The sequence below is a fragment of the Hyperolius riggenbachi genome, chromosome 6 (assembly GCF_040937935.1).
Source record: "Hyperolius riggenbachi isolate aHypRig1 chromosome 6, aHypRig1.pri, whole genome shotgun sequence".
NCBI classification, from domain to species: domain Eukaryota; kingdom Metazoa; phylum Chordata; class Amphibia; order Anura; family Hyperoliidae; genus Hyperolius; species Hyperolius riggenbachi.
In genome coordinates this window covers 53,684,467-53,703,144 of record NC_090651.1, presented here as the reverse complement: position 1 = coordinate 53,703,144, position 18,678 = coordinate 53,684,467, and the positions used below count along the sequence as shown (strand labels likewise).

At 46.0% G+C, this 18,678-nt stretch overlaps 1 protein-coding gene across 12 annotated transcripts in view; it reads left to right on the top strand.

Moving 5' to 3' along the window:
- SGIP1 (SH3GL interacting endocytic adaptor 1) overlaps positions 1 to 18,678 on the top strand; it is a 206,634-nt gene that overhangs the window by 59,057 nt on the left and 128,899 nt on the right. For all 12 annotated transcript variants that reach the window (XM_068239286.1, XM_068239287.1, XM_068239280.1 and 9 more), the window contains exons 4-6: positions 1,965 to 2,021; positions 6,331 to 6,388; positions 11,512 to 11,687. In XM_068239286.1, coding sequence (XP_068095387.1) covers positions 1,965 to 2,021; positions 6,331 to 6,388; positions 11,512 to 11,687 — 291 coding nt within the window. The remainder of the gene's footprint in view (positions 1 to 1,964; positions 2,022 to 6,330; positions 6,389 to 11,511; positions 11,688 to 18,678) is intronic.

Genomic DNA, 18,678 nt, shown 5'->3' with positions numbered 1-18,678 from the left:
TCTGGCTGGCAGCACGGCAGGGAGAGATTGGACTGCTCTAGGAATGTACGCAAAATAAAGGCTCCAGGGAATAGCCAATAGTAGAATATCAGTAAATGTTCTACAATTTTACAGTGGTCATTTTCGATCGTAAAATCTGGGTAAATGTTACCAATATTTCACTACAGCTAAACCTAACCCTATTCTCACACAGTACACTCCCTCCCCCTCTAATGCCTAAGCCTAACCACGCTCTTCATATCTAACCGTAAAACCCACCTTCCTGTTGCCTAAAGTCCCCCCCCCCCCCCAAAAAAAACACAACAAAAAACTAAATGTGCAAACCCTCTCTCTGACGCCTAACCTTAACCACCATTTATAGTGGCTCCCAAACGTCTGCTTTCCACACGTGTGCAAGATATCATTAGTTCATGGACCCGCCTTTCAAATGGCTGATGTTTAACAGAGAATGTTTGCGCAGCGCTGGCCATACTTCTCCCAGTGAATCATGTTAGCTGGTATGAATCTAGTACCCATTGTCGGACCATTGTGCGGTATTATTCTAAAGGCTCGTACACACGCTGTACTACAGGGAACGACGGGTCCGTCAGACCCCCCCCCCCGGGCAGGCGTTCCAGCGACAGTACAGCATGTGTACAGTGTCAGGCAGGAGGGCTTTTTTATCTTTTATTCCCCTATATATTCCTAGTGGTTTGGGTTACCCCGAGCTGCTTGATAATTCTGTTATCTTTCTCAAACGCTACATTAGGTTAATTGAAGACCAGCGCTCACTATTTTCACTGTTACATGACTGGCGATGGGGACACTTGACCACTGTGGGAGCGGCTTAGTGTGAGAAGATGACTTGGGGAATAATTATCAATTGGTTGGAAGTCTCACTCAATCAGGAAAACCAGCTCATGCCATTCCTAACAGAGAGGCGTAAGCTTTATTGCTGGATGGTGTACTGGTTAACAGTACATAGGGGACTAGGGCTTAAATCCCGGCTGGAGCGGAGTTGCCTAACCAGTAAATATTGCTTGAGTAAAACTCCCTAATGCTCTAGGCTAGTGCAGTGATGGCTAACCTTGGCACTCCAGCTGTGACTAAACTACAAATCCCATCATGCCTCTGCCTCCCCGAGTTATGCTTAGAGCTGTATTGCAATGCCTCATGGGACTTGTAGTTCCACCACAGCTGGAGTGCCAAGGTTAGCCATCACTGCTCTAGGGTGACTTACTGACTGTACCCTCAGTAGCTGCAGCTCTAAAGTGCTTTGAGTCTGAACAGAGGAAAGCACTGACTATACATTCATCACTATGCCTTCGTGCATAGGAGCATAATCTGCATCACGGCTTAGGCCATATGATTTGGACTAAGGTTGTGAGACTAAAACACCTCAAATGGCCATATATGTGACAGATTCTCTTTAAAGTAATACTGAAGCGATGCTGAAAAAAGTTACATACTAACCTATGTAGAGGGTAGGCCCCAGTCCTCCCTCTTTGCCCTTGGTCCCCTGTTTTTCCCTCCGGTTGAAGTTAACTGACCAACTGGTTGAATGTGCCTTCAGGACTCCTTGTGAAGTGCTCAAGTCCTTGCTAACATCCGAAGACAAGCTGATCTGGACTCACGCTTGCATAGTACCTTCCTAGGAGTCCTCAAGGTGCAGAATTTCAACCAAAGACGACTGAGGGCGTGGAGAGACGAGCGGGAAGGCTTTGAGTGATCCAGAGCCTTCCCGCTCCATAGGTGAGTATCTTTTTTTAGCGTAGCTTCAGTATGACTTTAAGTGGCACTGACAGTTCAAATATGGTGAAAAACAAAAACGGGTTCACTTTCAAAAATGTGGGCATCCTTTTTCAAATCGTTGATCTTCATTGACAACTAAGCTTTGGAAGACATGTATATATTGTACATGTACATTTAGTATTGATTCCATAAGAACTTTTTTTGTAATCATTATGTATTTTACTGTGTTACAGAAGAAAGCAAATGGAGCGCCAAATGGATTCTATGCAGAGATTGACTGGGAGAGATATGTAAGTTCGCTATCTAAGCCACACACCCCTCCCCCCACTTCTGAAAAAACGGTAGCTTAGCTGAGTCACTGACTTCCTTACTTTTTGAGCCATTGATGTGGGCCAAGTATTCTTTGCCATGACTCTGAAAGGTCTGAAGCCATTGCATAGACCAGCCTTTCTCAACCTTTTCACCGTGGAGGAACCCTGCACATAATTTTGGGATTTTAGGGAACCCCTACAAATTATTTTTGGATCTCAAGGAACCCCTGCAAACAATTTTCTGATCGTGAGGGAACCCCCTGCATTTATTTTGCAGGAGGCATGGTCTTTGAAAGTAGGTGTGGCTATTTCACTGCTCCCTATTACATTGCCTTTCATTATACAGTCTCCTTATCCTAGTGCTTTTTATTAGAGTGCTCATGACAATTCTGACTCCCAATGTAGTGCTTCTTTTTACAGTATTATAATGTGCTCTATTATACTCTTCCACGATGGGGGAAAATGCCAAGGAACCCCTGCAGAATCCTCGAGGAACCCTGGTTGAGAGAGCCTGGTATAGACAGATTTGCCAGTCATCTGTAGCTGGACATAAACCTATTCCAGACGATTTGATTTGAATTTTCAGAAATCCGTTCTGCCCAGCATGCCTGTGCAATCACATTTTGATTTTGGGCAATTTATCAACCACAAGTGTAACTGGACATCTTGATCATTTCTCAAAATACACCTGAAGGGAAAGGCATATGAAGGCTGCCATACTTTTCCTTTTAAACAATGCCATTTGCCTGGCAGTCCTGCTGATTTTTATGGCTTCAGTAGTGTCTGAATCGCACTCCTGAAACAGCCAGAAACGCTTGATCTGCATGCTTGTTCCAGGATCAGCACGGAAGCCAGGCAATTGGCATTGTTTAAAAGCAAATAAATATGTCAGCCTCCATATTCCTCTCACTTCTAGTGTGCTTTAATTACATTTCTGAGGTGAGAGAGACGGTAGGAAACTGACTATTACTCAAACTATTGCTTTCCACTCTGTGCTTTTATTGACGGGACGGTTTCTGGCCGTTTTGGTGTCCCAGGCAAGACATTATTATTTTTTTTTTTTTTCTTAAGCTGACACCAATAACAAAATAAAACAATTACATCTTAGAGACACTGAAGCGAAGTACAGCTAAGAAATAAAACATTAGGAGCAGAGATATTAGTCTAATATTGTTTACAGTACAGGAAGAGTTAAGAATCTCCAGTTATCTATGCAAAAGAGCCATGGAGCTCCACGACTTTCAAAGGTGCAGGGAGCTCTGTCTCTCTTACTGTCAGTCACTGTACTTTCTTTTTCTCTCCAGTCAAAAGTTCACTGGCCTGCTCTGTAAAATCATTTAGAATGTTGAGTAGTGTGTAAACTGCAAATATTAGAGAATGATGCAATGTTATAAAAAAAACTATATAACTGAAAATAAAAATTTGAGAATATTTTCTTTGCTACTAATGTTCTAGTAATTATCCTCACTACACAACCAATTCATTATATCATCATTTTTTTTTCACTTTATTGTCTCTTTAACCACTTGCCGACCGCCCACTGCACAGGGGCGGCCGGAAAGTGGATCCCGCAAGGACCGCCGCATGCACATAGGCGGCGGTCCTTGTTCGGGCATGGGCGGAGCGATCGCGTCATCCTCCGCCGGGGATCGATGGCCGGGGATTTAGCCTCCAGCTCGCCGGCCACTTGGCAGCGCCGGCGGGCGGAGAAATACAAATCTCCGCCGATCCATGCGTTTTAATAGGCTTTGTAATGTATACAAAGCCTATTATACAGGCTGCCTCCTGCCCTGGTGGTCCCAGTGTCCGAGGGACCACCAGGGTAGGCTGCAGCCACCCTAGTCTGCACCCAAGCACACTGATTTCCCGCCCCCTGATCGCCCACAGCACCCCTCAGACGTCAGATCACCTCCCAAGTGCATTATTTACATCTGTTCTCTACCCTAAACACCCACTAATTACCCATCGATCACCCCCTATCACCACCTGTCACTGTTACCCATCGGATCAGACCCTAATCTGCCCCTTGCGGCAACCCAATCACCCGCCTACACGCTCAGATTGCCCTTAGACACCCCCTTATCAATTCGCCAGTGCATTATTTACATCTGTTCTTCCATGTAATAACCCACTGATCACCTGTCAATCACCCATCAATCACCCCCTGTCACTGCCACCCATCAATCACCCCCTGTCACTGCCACCCATCAATCAGCCCCTAACCTGCCCCTTGCGGGCAATCTGATCACCCACCCACACCAATAGATCGCCAGCAGATCCGACGTCAGATCACCTCCCAAGTGCATTGTTTACATCTGTTCTCTACCCTGAACACCCACTAATTACCCATCAATCACCCCCTGTCACTGCTACCCATCAGATTAGACCCCTATCTGCCCCTAGGGCACTCAATCACCCGCCCACACCCTCAGAACGCCCTCAGACCCCAGCCCTGATCACCTCGCCAGTGCATTGCTTGCATCTATTCCCCCCACTAATCACACCTTGAGACACCCATCAATCACCTCCTGTCACCCCCTAGCACACCTACCCATCAGATCAGGCCCTAATTTGCCCCGTGTGGGCTCCTGATCGCTTGGCCAAACCCTCAGATCCCCCTCAGACCCCCTTCCGATCACCTCCCCAGTGCATTGATTGCATCTATTTTTCCCTCTAACCACTCCCTGAGACACCCATCAATCACCTCCTGTCACCCCCCTAGCACTTCTATCCATCAGATCAGGCCCAATACAACCTGTCATCTAAAAGGCCACCCTGCTTATGACCGGTTCCACAAAATTCGCCCCCCCCCCCCCCCCCCCCCCCCCCATAGACCACCTGTCATCAAAATTTGCAGATGCTTATACCCCTGAACAGTCATTTTGAGACATTTGGTTTCCAGACTACTCACGGTTTTGGGCCCGTAAAATGCCAGGGCGGTATAGGAACCCCACAAGTGACCCCATTTTAGAAAAAAGACACCCCAAGGTATTCTGTTAGGTGTATGACGAGTTCATAGAAGATTTTATTTTTTGTCAAAAGTTAGCAGAAATTTATTTTTTATTGTTTTTTTTTTTTCACAAAGTGTCATTTTTCACTAACTTGTGACAAAAAATAAAATCTTCTATGAACTCGCCATACACCTAACGGAATACCTTGGGGTGTCTTCTTTCTAAAATGGGGTCACTTGTGGCGTTCCTATACTGCCCTGGCATTTTAGGGGGCCTAAACCGTGAGGAGTAGTCTAGAAAACAAATGTCTCAAAATGACCTGTGAAATCCTAAAGGTACTCATTGGACTTTCATTTTTAATTTTAAAAAAAACCCTCCCGCAGCCGCCCTGGCGATCTCAATAGAACGCCAGGGTGGTTAAAAATGTTATTTGGGTAAAAAAAAATATATCCGTCCAGATAGACTTAGAGACACCGCAGCGAAAAAAATGATATAATGAATTGGTTGTGTAGTATGGATAATTACTAGAAAAATTGTAGCAAAGAAAATATTCTCATATTTTTATTTTCAGTTATATAGTGTGCTTTCTAACATTGCATCATTCTCTAATATGTGCAGTTTACGCAACACTCTGCATTCTAAATGATTTTTTTTCAGAGCAGTCTTGTGAACTATTGACCTGTCCTCTGGCAGAGAAAAAAAAATTCTTCACTGACAGTTGAGATAATAAACTTCAGAAGACAGAGCTCTCTGCGACTTTGAAAGTCGTAGAGCTTAATGGCTTTTTTGCATAGAGATAACAACTGGAGTTTCTTAACTCTTCCTGTACTGGAAACAATTAGACTTTTGTCTCTGATCCTAATTTTTTTATTTCTTCGCTGTACTACACATACAAATCATTATATCATGATTTTTTTTCGCTTCAGTGTCTCTTAAAGTGGTTAACTAGCACATTAATAACACCTGCTATGCTGGCTAGTTGTCTATAAGAATTCCATAAAGCACAGTATGCTAAGTTCTGTGGTGTCAGCTCAGGCACCTGCCTGGTTTGCTTATGCCCCAAAACGGCCCTGGTTATCTACCTACATATTGAGAGGCAAGTTCAGTAGTTGCATCTTCTGTATTTTCCTCACATCATCTCTTTACCACTTCCCTGAAATGTCTCATCTGGTGCACAGAGCTGCACAGTTATCTCATATGTCTGAGTATAGTAGGTAAATTGGTACTTACTATACACATGCTTCTGTATGGCTGACAGTAAGTGCTCTTTAGTGGCCTTGTACTTTTTTTTTCTCCCTTCGTGCAGTGCAATAAATATAATTCTTTTATGTTTGCAGAATTCTCCGGAGCTGGATGACGAGGGATACAGTATCAGACCTGACATGGAACCTGGCTATATCCTTTTCTGACAGCCTCTCCGTATTGAGAGCTCAAAGACCAGCCTTCTTGTAGAAGCGAAAAGTTATTATTTTTGTATTTTATTTATCTATTTTTTATATATATAGGGTATAAGTAAGGCTTGGTTCACACTGCACGGATCAAAAACTGATCCATCAAACATCGTTTTTTATATTGGGCTTCAGTTTTTCATCTGTGACTTTCGTTCCATTAGTAGCGATCAGTCAGTGTGACACATCTGTTCCGGAATTATCACAGACTCCCTGTATTTGCGTTCCGTTCAGTGGAATAGACCGAATGGAGCTGTTTCAAAGAGACTGATGTGAACGGATCCTATTGCTTAACATGGGATCCGTTCGCATCCATCGGGATCTATTCTGTTTCGGTTTGCTAAACGTAATGGTTTTAATGGCAATGTAAAACGAGCCTTAAAGAGAACCCGAGGTGTGTTTAAAGAATGTTATCTGCATACAGAGGCTGGATCTGCCTATACAGCCCAGCCTCTGTTGCTATCCCAAACCCCACTAAGGTCCCCCTGCACTCTACAATCCCTCATAAATCACAGCCGTGCTGTGAGGCTGTGTTTACATCTGTAGTGTCAGTCTCAGCTGCTCCCCCGCCTCCTGCATAGCTCCGGTCCCTGCCCCCGTCCCTTCCCTCCAATCAGCAGGGAGGGAAGGGATGCAGGCGGGGACTGGAGTTCTGCAGGAGGCGGGGAGAGCAGCAGACTGACACTATAGAGATAAACACAGCCAGCTCTGACAAGCTGTTTGTCAGCAGCGTGGCTGTGATTTATGGAGGGATTGCAGAGTGCAGGGGGACCTTAGGGGGGTTTGGGATAGCAACAGAGGCTGGGCTGTATAGGCAGATCCAGCCTCTGTATGCAGATAATATTCTTCAAACCCACCTCGGGTTCTCTTTAAAGTGTACCAAAGCTAGCGTAAGTAAAAGATTTCATACTTATCCGGAGATTCCTCCAGTCCCATGAGCATCAATGCGTCCCTCGCCGTCCTCCCGTGTGCCTCTGTTCAGCCGCAATCAGCCCCGGTAATCTGGCTCGGTTACACTAGTTGGCTCTTCTGCGCAAACATGGCCCCTCCGCGCATGCGCAGAAGAGCCCGACTGGTGCGGCTGAGCCAGTTACCGGTGCTGATTGCGGCCAAATGGAGCCATTCGGGAGGATGACGACATAAATAAAAAAAATAGGCACTCGCCTAAAAAGAGGGAAAGCTCTGGGTCCTATAGTGCCTTCCCGCTCTCTTGGTCTCTGCGTTCCCCTGCAGGCTCTTCAGTTAGTAGTCCACGTTTAGGCGTGGACTACTCTGTTCTGGGTTGCTCTAGCTTCGGCAGTCTTCATAAGCACTCAGGCTTCTGAAGACTGGTCGCTCCGTACTGCGCATGCGCGAGTGCCCTCTCTCGAGCAGTCTTCAGGAGCCCGAGCGTTTCCGAAGACTGCTAAAGTCTCCCGTTGTGGGGGATTAGAACAAAAGGGGAGGGGGGAGGGGGGTTTTGGAACAAGGAGAACGGGGAGGCTGTGAAGGACTCAGAGCCTTCCCTCTCCTTTGGTGAGTATCTGTTGTTTTTTATTTCCAACAATGCTTCAGACTTACTTTAAGGTAGATCCCAGTTAACAAATGAGAGAGGGACTGTAGGTTACTTCTTAAAGTCATTGGGAGTCTGTAATAAAAAAAAAGAAACCAGATGTTTACCTAAGGAGACGGAAGGCTTTAGGTCCTAATGAGCCTTCCCTCTCCTCTCCCGGAGCCCGTTCCAGCGCAGGATCCCATGTAGCAGCATTCGGCCAATTCGGTCAAATGCTGCTATCTCCACCGCCGAAGGAAAGTCTTCCGGAGCCTGAGTGCTCCCGAAGACAGGTCTTTCCATACTGTGCATGGTGAGCGCCCTCTCTCGTTCACTCGCACGTGTGCAGTATGGAGCCGCCTGTCTTTGGGAGGACTCGGCTCCCGAAGGCTTCTGAAGTCCCCTGCGGAAGTGGATTTGAATGGAGGAGCTGCCACTGAAATGAGAGGACCAGGAGAGGAACAGGAAGGCTCATTAGGACTCAGAGTCTTCCCTCTCCTTAGGTAAGTATCTGATTTCTTTTTTTTTATTACAGACTTACAATGACTTTAAGCTAGAGCTTTAAGCCTATGTTCCTGCTGCCTCCTGTGTGCATCACCACTGTCCCCTCTGAAACTCAGCTGACCCTCTTTTGTGCTACCACTGCCCCCATTTATGCTACCAGAGTGTCAGGTCTAAAATCTGTGAGATATGTCCGATTTTTACTGACAGCAATATAGGAAGAAAACGGTACTCTAGGAGAAATGTATGTCGTGTGTATGTTTTGTGTGTGTTTACATGTGTTCTAAATTAAAGGGGTGAGCTCTCAGGGCTGGAACCCACAAGAGCGTTTTTTTGAGCATTTTGGCAGCGCTGCGATACGCTAGCGTTTTGCAAAAACGCTCAGCTGATGTTAATGGATGGGGCAACTTCCACAGGAGCGTTTGCGTTTCCCAGAAACGCAAACGCAGGACCTGCAGCATTTTGGGAGCGTTAGCGCTTCAATGTAAAGTATTGAAACGCTAGCAGAAACGCTCAGCAAAACCTAAACTGAGCGGTTTTGCTAGCGTTTTGCGGTTCAGCACACTGTAACAAAATTAAAAATAATTCACAGGACCAATCAGTATAAAAACGCAAAACGCTACACAACCGCTGAGCAAAAAAATACACTTTTGCAAAACGCGACCGAAAACGTGCATGAATCCGCTTGCAAACCGCTCAGACAAAACGCTAGCGGTTGCGTTTTGCGTTTGCGGATTTCAGTGGGTTCCAGGCCTCACAGTTGCATTGATCTGAATGAACCTTGGATTGGAAGTTGCAAAAAAAGAGTAGTAGGAGAAAAAGATGAATGTGTGTTTGAACTCCCCTATTCTCCACTGAAGTAAATAAAGTTCTCCACTATTGAAGGGGCAAACTCTCTCTGGCGTTTATCGCCATTTTATAAATATGTTGATTGTCACTTGCTACTAGTAATAAATGGCAAGAATGAAGTAGTTTACAGGAAACGGATGAACCTTTATAAAAGTGACCATTTAAGCTGATCGCAGCTTTTGACTATTCCTAGTGTAGAAGATAGCAGTTAGTAAAGAAGTAGGGCAAGGTTAGTGTTAGGCAAAGGAACAGATGAGGTTAGACAGGTGATATGTGAAGGTTTTAGTTTTGTTCATCTGAGATGCAGTATGTAGCACTTGTTATGCTAAGCTGCCTATAACTTTGACACTTTAAGGGCACCTGAAGTGATAGGCATATGGAGGCTGCCATATTTATTTATTTTTAAACAATCCCAATTGCCTGGCTGTCCTGCTGATCTTTCATGCATCGGTAGTGTGAATCACACACCTGAAATGCTGGATCCACACCATACAATTTTTTTTGGCAGATTTACCTGCCAGATCGATTATTTCCAGCATGTCCAATCTGAGGATCGATTGTTTTTTTTTTTTTTTTTTTTTTTTTTGCGATTTTCTGATCGATTTTCTATAGAAGCGAACAGAAATTGATCAGAAAATCACTCAAAAAAATAATCAATAATCGATCTGGCAAGTAAATCTGCCAAAAATTGTATGGTGTGGATCCAGCAATACGAGCATGCAGCTAATCTTATCAGATTTTGTCATAAACATCTAATCTGCATAAGCTTGTTCAGGGTCTATTGCTTGGTACACACTGAGATTTTATGGTCGATTTACTGTCAGATCGATTATTTCCAACATGTCCGATCTGCTTTCCGATCGATTTCCGAGTAGTTTCTGATCGAATTCTTATTAACCACTTGATGACCCAGCCTTTACCCCCCCCCCCCCCTTAAGGACCAGCGCTGTATTTGCTGATCTGTGCTGGGTGGGCTCTACAGCCCCCAGCACAGATCAAACACCAGGCAGAGCGACCAGATCGCCCCCCTTTTTTCCCCACTAGGGAGATGATGTGCTGGGGGGGTCTGATCGCTCCTGCCTGCGTGTGGCTGGCGGGGGGGGGGGGGCACCTCAAAGCCCCCTCCGCCGCAGGATTTCCCCTCTCCCTCTTCTCCCTTCCTTCCCCGGAGATCCGAGGCTGCACAGGAACGGATCTGTCCTGTGCAGCCTCTAACAGGCTCCTGCCTGTCATGTGACAGCGATCCCCGGCCGCTGATTGGCCGGGGATCGCTGATCCAGTACAACGCTGCTACTGTTAGCAGCGTTGTACAAATGTAAACAAAGCGGATTACTTCCGTTTGTGTTTACATTTAGCCTGCGAGCCGCGATCGGTGGCCCGCAGGCTATTCACGGAGCCCCCCGACGTGAATTGACAGGAAGCAGCCTTCCTGATTAATAAGCCTGCAGCCGGCGACGCGGATCTGTGTCGCTGGTCCTGCAGCTGCCACTTTGCCGACGCGCGGTATGAGTGCGCGGTCGGCAAGTGGTTAAAGTTAACGGGAATCGATCGGAAAATGCTCGGAAATTGATCGGAAAGCAAATCGGACATGTTGGAAATAATCGATCTGACAGTAAATCGACCATAAAATCTCATAGTGTACCCAGCGTTAGGCTAAAAGTAATCGAGGCAGAGGATCAGCAGGAAAGCCAGGCAACTGGTATTGTTTAGAATTAAATAAAAATGCCTCCATGTCCCTCTCACTTCAGGTTTCCTTTAGGCTTGCTGTATAGATTTTATTTAAGCAAGATCACCATTATCCTGAACTCTGTATTCTCAACCAATCAGCATGCCTAAGTGGGATAACTCACTGATCATCTGGCTGCCTTCTTCAATGCATCCTGCACCCCCCAGCAGCTTTCTGGCATCCATGCACAGCTCTCGGTATGTCATGTGACCCGACAGGAGCCGTACACTGAGGAAAAGCCACTGGGAGCTGCAGGATGCATAGAAAACGGCACCTGGATGATTTGTGGGTAGTTCTTGCTGCTTAAGGGGGTGGGGAGGTAGTGCTTTCAACACCGGTTCAAGCAACCGGCAAGCACATGAATCCGGCATCAGGCAATCCCTGCTTGTGCCAAATACTGGGGGCCTTGCTGTATGCAGAACATCTCCTATACACTCTGGAATGATCTTTAACTGTGATTTACCTACCAAAGGAAAGCACTTCTACTCCTCGAGTGAATCGGAGGAGGAACAAGAGTCTCGCAAGAAGTTTAACATCAGGATAAAACCTCTGCAGGCCAAAGACAGCCTGAAAAGTGCTGCGACGGTGGATGAGCTGAAGGCATCCATAGGAAACATAGCGTTATCCCCATCGCCTGTGGTGAGTGGCTGCCGTGCTTGCGTCTCATCACTGAAGTTATTGCATCATGTGTTGGTTTTACAGTAATGTTAACTACTTCCGGACCTTAGTTATTGAAATCTAAGTCCTGTTTTGATGGCTATCTGGCTGAAAGGGTGTAGATTTCAATCAACCGCCGATGCGCGCATATCCCACCGTCCTCGCCGTCGCAGCTCAATTGCTCTGCCTGTCTCTGACGGAGCCCTGTGAGCGAGTCAGGAGCCGATTTCATTGGCTCCGGACCCTGTCTTTCAATGTAAGCAACTCCCATTGGCTTACATTAAAAGACAGGGCCAGGAGCCAATGAAAGCAGCTCCTGGCTGGCTCACAGGAACTGTGGAACGGCAGAGTGGGTGCCCAGGTTCCCGACTTGTGGCGGGTATGTGCAGCGATTCTTCGGAAATTCCTCAATTTCTGTACCAGCGGTCTCTGGTCCTTAAAGGGGCAGAGACCACCGATACTTAAAGGGAACCTAAACTGAGAAGGATCTGGATTTTTCCTTTTGAAATAATACCAGTTGCCTGACTCTCCTGCTGATCCTGTGTCTCTAATACTTTTAGCTACAGCCCATCAACAAGCATGTAGATCAGGTGCTCTGACTGAAGTCAGACTGGATTAGCTACATGCTTGTTTCAGGTGTGTGATTCAGCCACTACTGCAGCCAAAGAGCTCAGCAGGACTGCCCCGCAACTGGTATTGTTTAAAGGGAAACATCCATATCCCTCTCAGTTTAGGTTCCCTTTAAGTGTTCTGTTATGCTGGAATAAGAATGGAATGCTCCAGTTACTGATACATATTTGGCTGTAACATATCATCACATCTTTAGGCCTGACACCTCCTCTTATTTCTGAGCTTCTTATATGTATTGGGGCCCCTTTAGATGGACGCTCCAAAGTGACGCGTTTTTAGCTAATGCTAAATGCTTCTCTGCAAATGAGCAGACTGTTTGGCATCGGTTCCCGTCCTGTGAAAGTGTGGCATTTTGATCCCTGCAAGTGGATACGCTAGCCAGTCTTGGACGAAACAAGATGACTGCAAATTACCAGATTGAGTGAGGCATTTGCACTAACAGTGACCCATCATGCCTACGGCAGTCCATTCTCTTCAATGGACAGGGCTTTAACGATGTGTGCTGCAATCATTGTTTAACGCCAACTTGAGCGCCCGCCTGAACCGGCCTTTAGTGCGAACCATGAAAAAAGTTGCTGTTAGGGTTGAGCAGATCATTGTCTGAGTAGCTCTACAGTGACTAGATGGATGAATGTTTACTGTGGATTCCGATTTTGTTTTGTTTTTTTCTTTTTTCGGTTGTAAAGTTTTTTTTAGTTTTATTTTTTTTGTAAGTATTATTATTTATTTTTTTATTTTTTTTTTTTTTTTTTTTGCAAAACTGACTAAAAAGTGAACTTATTAGGCAGGGAACAAATTTGTTGAAATCACCTGCGTTCTGAAATCGCATTGGCAATGTAAGTTAGTAGGATAACTCGCACTTGCAATGTGATTTTTGATGCGGCAAAAAAGGCGAGCTGCCTGTAGGGTAATATTGCGATTCCCATAGATGAAGTTCAGCTGCCGTCAGCTGATCATGCGTGACACACACGTTAAAATTTGTGTTAAAACCTGAGACTTACCGTGGACATAAGTGTGTTTTCTACCTTAGAGTTTTAATTGTTTTTTTAACTTCTATACCAGTAAAAGAGGGATAGTAATAATAAAATTTCACCTTTAATAAATAGTGATGCAGAGTTTCCACTTAACAACCAGCAAGCGAGATCTACAATACTGTGACTTTTAAACAAACAACAAAAAGTGGGGTACAGGGGTATACTCCTTTTGGCCTTTTTCTAGGAGGTTCTAACCTTCCTTAAATGTATCAGAAGCCCCTAATCTCCTCCCCGTATTGCATAGGTTGATTAAAAAAACACACCACCAAAGAACCCAACATGTTTTGCCCCCTAAAAAGTGGGTGCTTCATCAGGGGTAAAGAGCAGTAGTACCAAGGTGCTTACCATGGAATCCAGAATCCCCACAGTGTATCAAGTGTTCTAAATATCTGCCTGTCCCAAGTTAATCAGTATAGTCATACTAATTACTAGCCACCCCCTCCCCACAAACATGGCTCAGCAGTAAAGCAGCGTTATCGAACAATAAAGTAGCAATTTCTTAGACAATTGCAAATCCTTCTGAAAGTGGCCAACTCTTAATAATACAAAAGGGTGGAGGTGATGTACACCATATGGAGGAAACCATACAAGTCACTAGTAGGGATGGCCCTGTCTATGAGAACTTACTGAGAAGCATGTGATCAGTTTGATCAGCTCATAGATTTGTAAAGTTCTTATTTGCTGTGATGACTACCCTCTTTAAGGCATAATCATGAACAGCAAATCAGAGCCTTACAAATCCACCAGCTGATCAAACTTGTCACATGGTTCTCAGTGAGTTCTAGCTAGGTAGAGCTATCTCTTGTCACTGGGTGCTCAAAGTGTAGGTAATTAGATAATCCCATAGTAATAGGAAGAAGGTTGGCACTCTGGTAAACACTAAACATGAAAGTGGCCATCTCTTCAACTGATCCCAGCTTTTAGAAATGCAGAGGCGTACGAGAGGAATCGGTGCAGTAGACTTGGGCGCAGGATACAGCCGGTATATGGCTGATCCTGCTGCTGCACAAGTCCCGGCCGTATTAAATACTATTCCCCCTCCAGGCCGTCATGGATGGTGGGGAATGAAATAATTGGGCGTCCAGCAATTGCTGGAGGCCAAATTATAGTGCTTTTTATAAGTAACTGCCGCTGTCTTCTGACGGCGCTGAAGTTACTCACTGCTGCGCCCAAGTTTCCTGCGCTGGAATGAAAGTGTTTGACGCAGAGAACAGAAGAATGGTGACATTTTGGACGTTATTTCCATTTTCCGTGCTGCCCAGCTTCTTGCCCTTTTATCAGTAGGACTTTATGGTTTCTATTCAATTAACTTCTCTCCCTGACTTTTCTGCCATGATACATTTTCGCACCTTATCGAAAAAGTACATTTAAAGAGGAGCTTTAAAAAAGGGAAAAAAATTAATCAATACATTGCAGATTGAGAGGTTGAAAAATTTGATCAAGAAATTGATACTCGCCATGTAATTTGTTCATATTGTTTGATCCTCAATCAGCCTGCACGTCGTCATCTTTACTGCTGGCAGACATGAAAAAAAAATTAGATGGCACGAACTGCCAGTATTTATAACCACACCCACTAACATTGCAATAGGCTAAAATATATATATATTTTTTAAATAAATATACATATGCACGGAGGAAGATACTTGTTGCTTGTCAGTTGGAAATAGCTGTTATTTCCCACAATGCAACAAGGTCTACACACAGAAAACTGTCAGGACCTAGGTCCTGACCTCACACTGTGGGAGGGGTTTCACCATAATATCATCCAGCAGCCTCCTGATCTGTTCGAGAAAAGGTCAAGCTAGATGATGGGAAAGGGGATATCATCAGCTACTGACTGGGATGAAGTTCAATCCTTGGTTACAGTTCCACTTGAAAGCCACTAGTAAACAAGATAATACTCAGTTTGACACAGTATAATCTCATTGTAGTAAACTCTAAGGGACCAGGAAAGCTGGTTTACTATATCAGAAGTCCTAGAAATGGCCCAGCATGCACCTGGTACATTCTCTGCTGCCAAGGACCAACTGTTTCCTCCCATTGGAGATACAGTACAAGTTCAAATTTGGTGGACTATAAGGTTAAGTATACCTTAGGGCTGCATAGCCAGGCTGGACAAATCACTGAATAGTGGCAACCACTCACTTCCTGTGAGTGACTCCGATACCTCCGTGGGTGGGACTTGCAGGACGTGTCCTGCAAAACTTTCTGCTCACACATGAGCCAATCATGAAGCCTCTCTTCAAAATGCAGCCAATCAAGATAAGCCACTTGAATCTGTAATGCGAATGGCTCAGATACCTTTGTTGGCTGGACTTAGCACTCTCCTCTCCATTCTCCTTAGTTTTGCAGTAAGTAGGCCTGCTCTGATCTGCACTATGGGTGGAAGAAGCCTGTACTGCGCTCTACACGCTACCAGTCATCACTAACAAGGGAAGAGATACCCAGGAGTGCATACAATCCTGTGGGAGGACTGTGATGGTACTTTTATCAGTGATTGCAAAGTGGAAGTGGTAACTCTGCATTCTCTTTTGTTAATGTTCACATAATTCCTCATTTTCCCAAGGCTGCTTATTTGCACAGTACTGTATATCCAGTGTCGGTGCCATTCTTCTTAGAAGTCAAAAAAGCAATTTCACTGTAAAGAGCAGCACTGTCATATCATAATTCCTTGATCAAAAGAACAAAGAACCAATTCACTACAATTATATTCAAAAAGTAACAAAAGTTTGATAGCCAAAAAAGTGTCAATCGACTTTAAAAACAATTGGACAGCCCTTTTTATTTTTTATATTGTTTTTAACCACTTGCTGACCGCCCACTACCTATGGGCGGTGGCAAGGTGGCTCCCCCAGGACCGCATAACGCCGATCGACGACGGCACATGGGGGACTAATTAGCCAGGGGTTCATCCGCCGGCATTAACCTCCGCCCATGCGCAACGTCAACCCGCCGGCGGGTTGTAAATACCCCGATCTCGCCGATCTAAATGTATAATACACTTTGTTAATCTAACAAAGTGTATTATACTGGCTGCCTCCACCCCTGGTGGTCCCAATGATCGAGCGACCACCAGGGGAGGAGGCAACCCTTGTAGTAAACACACACACACACACACACACACACACACACACACACACACACACACTGACCCTGCCCCCTTATCGCCCACAGCATCCCTCAGACCCCCTGATCACCCCCTCAGACCACTGTTTGCACCCAATCACTGCCCCCCCAATCACCCATCAATCACTCCCTGTTACTAACTGTCAGCGCTATATTTTAGTTTAGGCTCTAATCAGCCCCCTGGGGGCTCCTGATCACCCCCCACACACTCAGATCCTCCCCATACAACCCCCCCCCCGTACTGTATACATCTATTCTCCCCTGTAATCGCCCACTGATCACCTGTCAATCACCAATCAATCACCCCCTGTCACCACCTGTCACTGCCACCCATCAGATCAGACCCTAACCTGCCCCTTGCGGGCACCTGATTGCCCGCAGCCCCACCCTCAGATCACCCCCCAAGTGCATTGTTTACATCTGTTCTCCCCACTGATCACCCAACAAACACCCATCAATCGCCCCCTGTCGCCACCTGTCACTGCTACCCATCAGATCAGACCCTAATCTGCCCCTTGTGGGCACCCAATCACCCGCCCACACCCTCAGATCGCCCTCAGACCCCCCTGATCACCTCCCCAGTGCATTGCTTGCATCTATTGTCCCCTCTAATCACACCCTGATCACCCATCAGTCACCTCCTGTCACCACCTGTCACTGCTACTCATCATACCCATCAGATCATACCCTTATCTGCCCCTTGCGGGCACCCAATCACCCGCCCACACCCTCAGATCGCCCTTAGACCCCCCTGATCACCACCCCAGTGCATTGATTAAATCTATTCCCCCCTCTAATCACATCCTGAGACACCCATCAATCACCTCCTGTCACCACCTGTCACCCCCTAGAACACCTACCCATCAGATCAGGCCCTAATTTGCCCTGTGTGGGCTCCTGATCACTCAGCCAAACCCTCAGATCCTCCTCAGACCCCCTTCCGATCACCTCCCCAGTGCATTGATTGCATCTATTCTCCCCTCTAATCACCCCCTGAGACACCCATCAATCACCTCCTGTCCCCACTTGTCAACCCCTAGCACTCCTACCCATCAGATCAGGCCCTGATCCCCTGGCCAAACCCTCACCCGCCCCTCTGCAGTGACAGATTTTTTTTTTCTGATCACTGCAAAAAACACTTTACAATAGCTGTGGCGCTGTAAAGATCAGTTTTTTGTTTTTAATCAAAACTCAGTGACCACAGCTTTCTACTTCACAAGTACTCCTTTTTTCTAGATAGGTGCTCTTTTTCCTGGGTAGTCTCAGAGGAATACCCCCTAAACTTAGCAGTCCACCATGACAAAAAAGGGGTATTCCGCTGAAGAGGCCGCCGAGGTTCTGGCCCAGTGGGGTGAGTGCGATTGGGAAGCCTCATCCGATGAATCATTCGGGTCAGACTACGAACCGGTGAACAGCAGTGGCTCTCTGACCGATAGCAATGACGAGGTTGAGGTCCCGTCTAGAGCCAGGCGTACCACACCCCATGTCACTGGACCTCAGGATCAGACTCAAGGGCAGCAGAGTTGGTGCTAGCGCTGATCCGAGTTTTCTTGGTGAGGCATGCATCAGCAGCGTAGCATCTCCTGGACCTAGCACCAGTACTACCGTAGACCCTGGTGAAGTGGCGAGCACCAGCATGGTAGTAGAAACTATCGGTGTCATGTGCATTAAGACCCGAGTCGCAGCCACCAGAAAAACGGGCCCGGACTACCCATAGTCTCCCAAAGGTGCTGGCAAATCCCAATTGGCAATCCCCTGGTTCCGCTGCACCCGTACTGCCCCCTTTCACCGCCCAGTTTGGAGTCCAGGTGGAGACAGATAATCTAGGATCGTCCCTAGACTTTTTTATCTGTTCTGCACTGAGGATCTCTACGACTTAATGTGGCTGAGACCAACCGTTCTGCCACACAATACGCAACTGACAATCCAAGAAGCTACTATGCCCAGCCTTTTCGGTGGAAACCACTCCAAGTTTCCGAACGTAACATTTTTTGGGGCCTTCTCCTTAACATGGGTCTTGTCAAAAATAATGTATTGCGGTCTTATTGGTCTACGCACCCAATACATCACATGCCCATGTTTTCTGCTGTCCAGGTCACAATTTGAGAACATCCTGCGCTTCCTGCACTTCAGTGACAATACAACCTGTCATCCAAGAGGCCACCCTGCTTATGACCAGC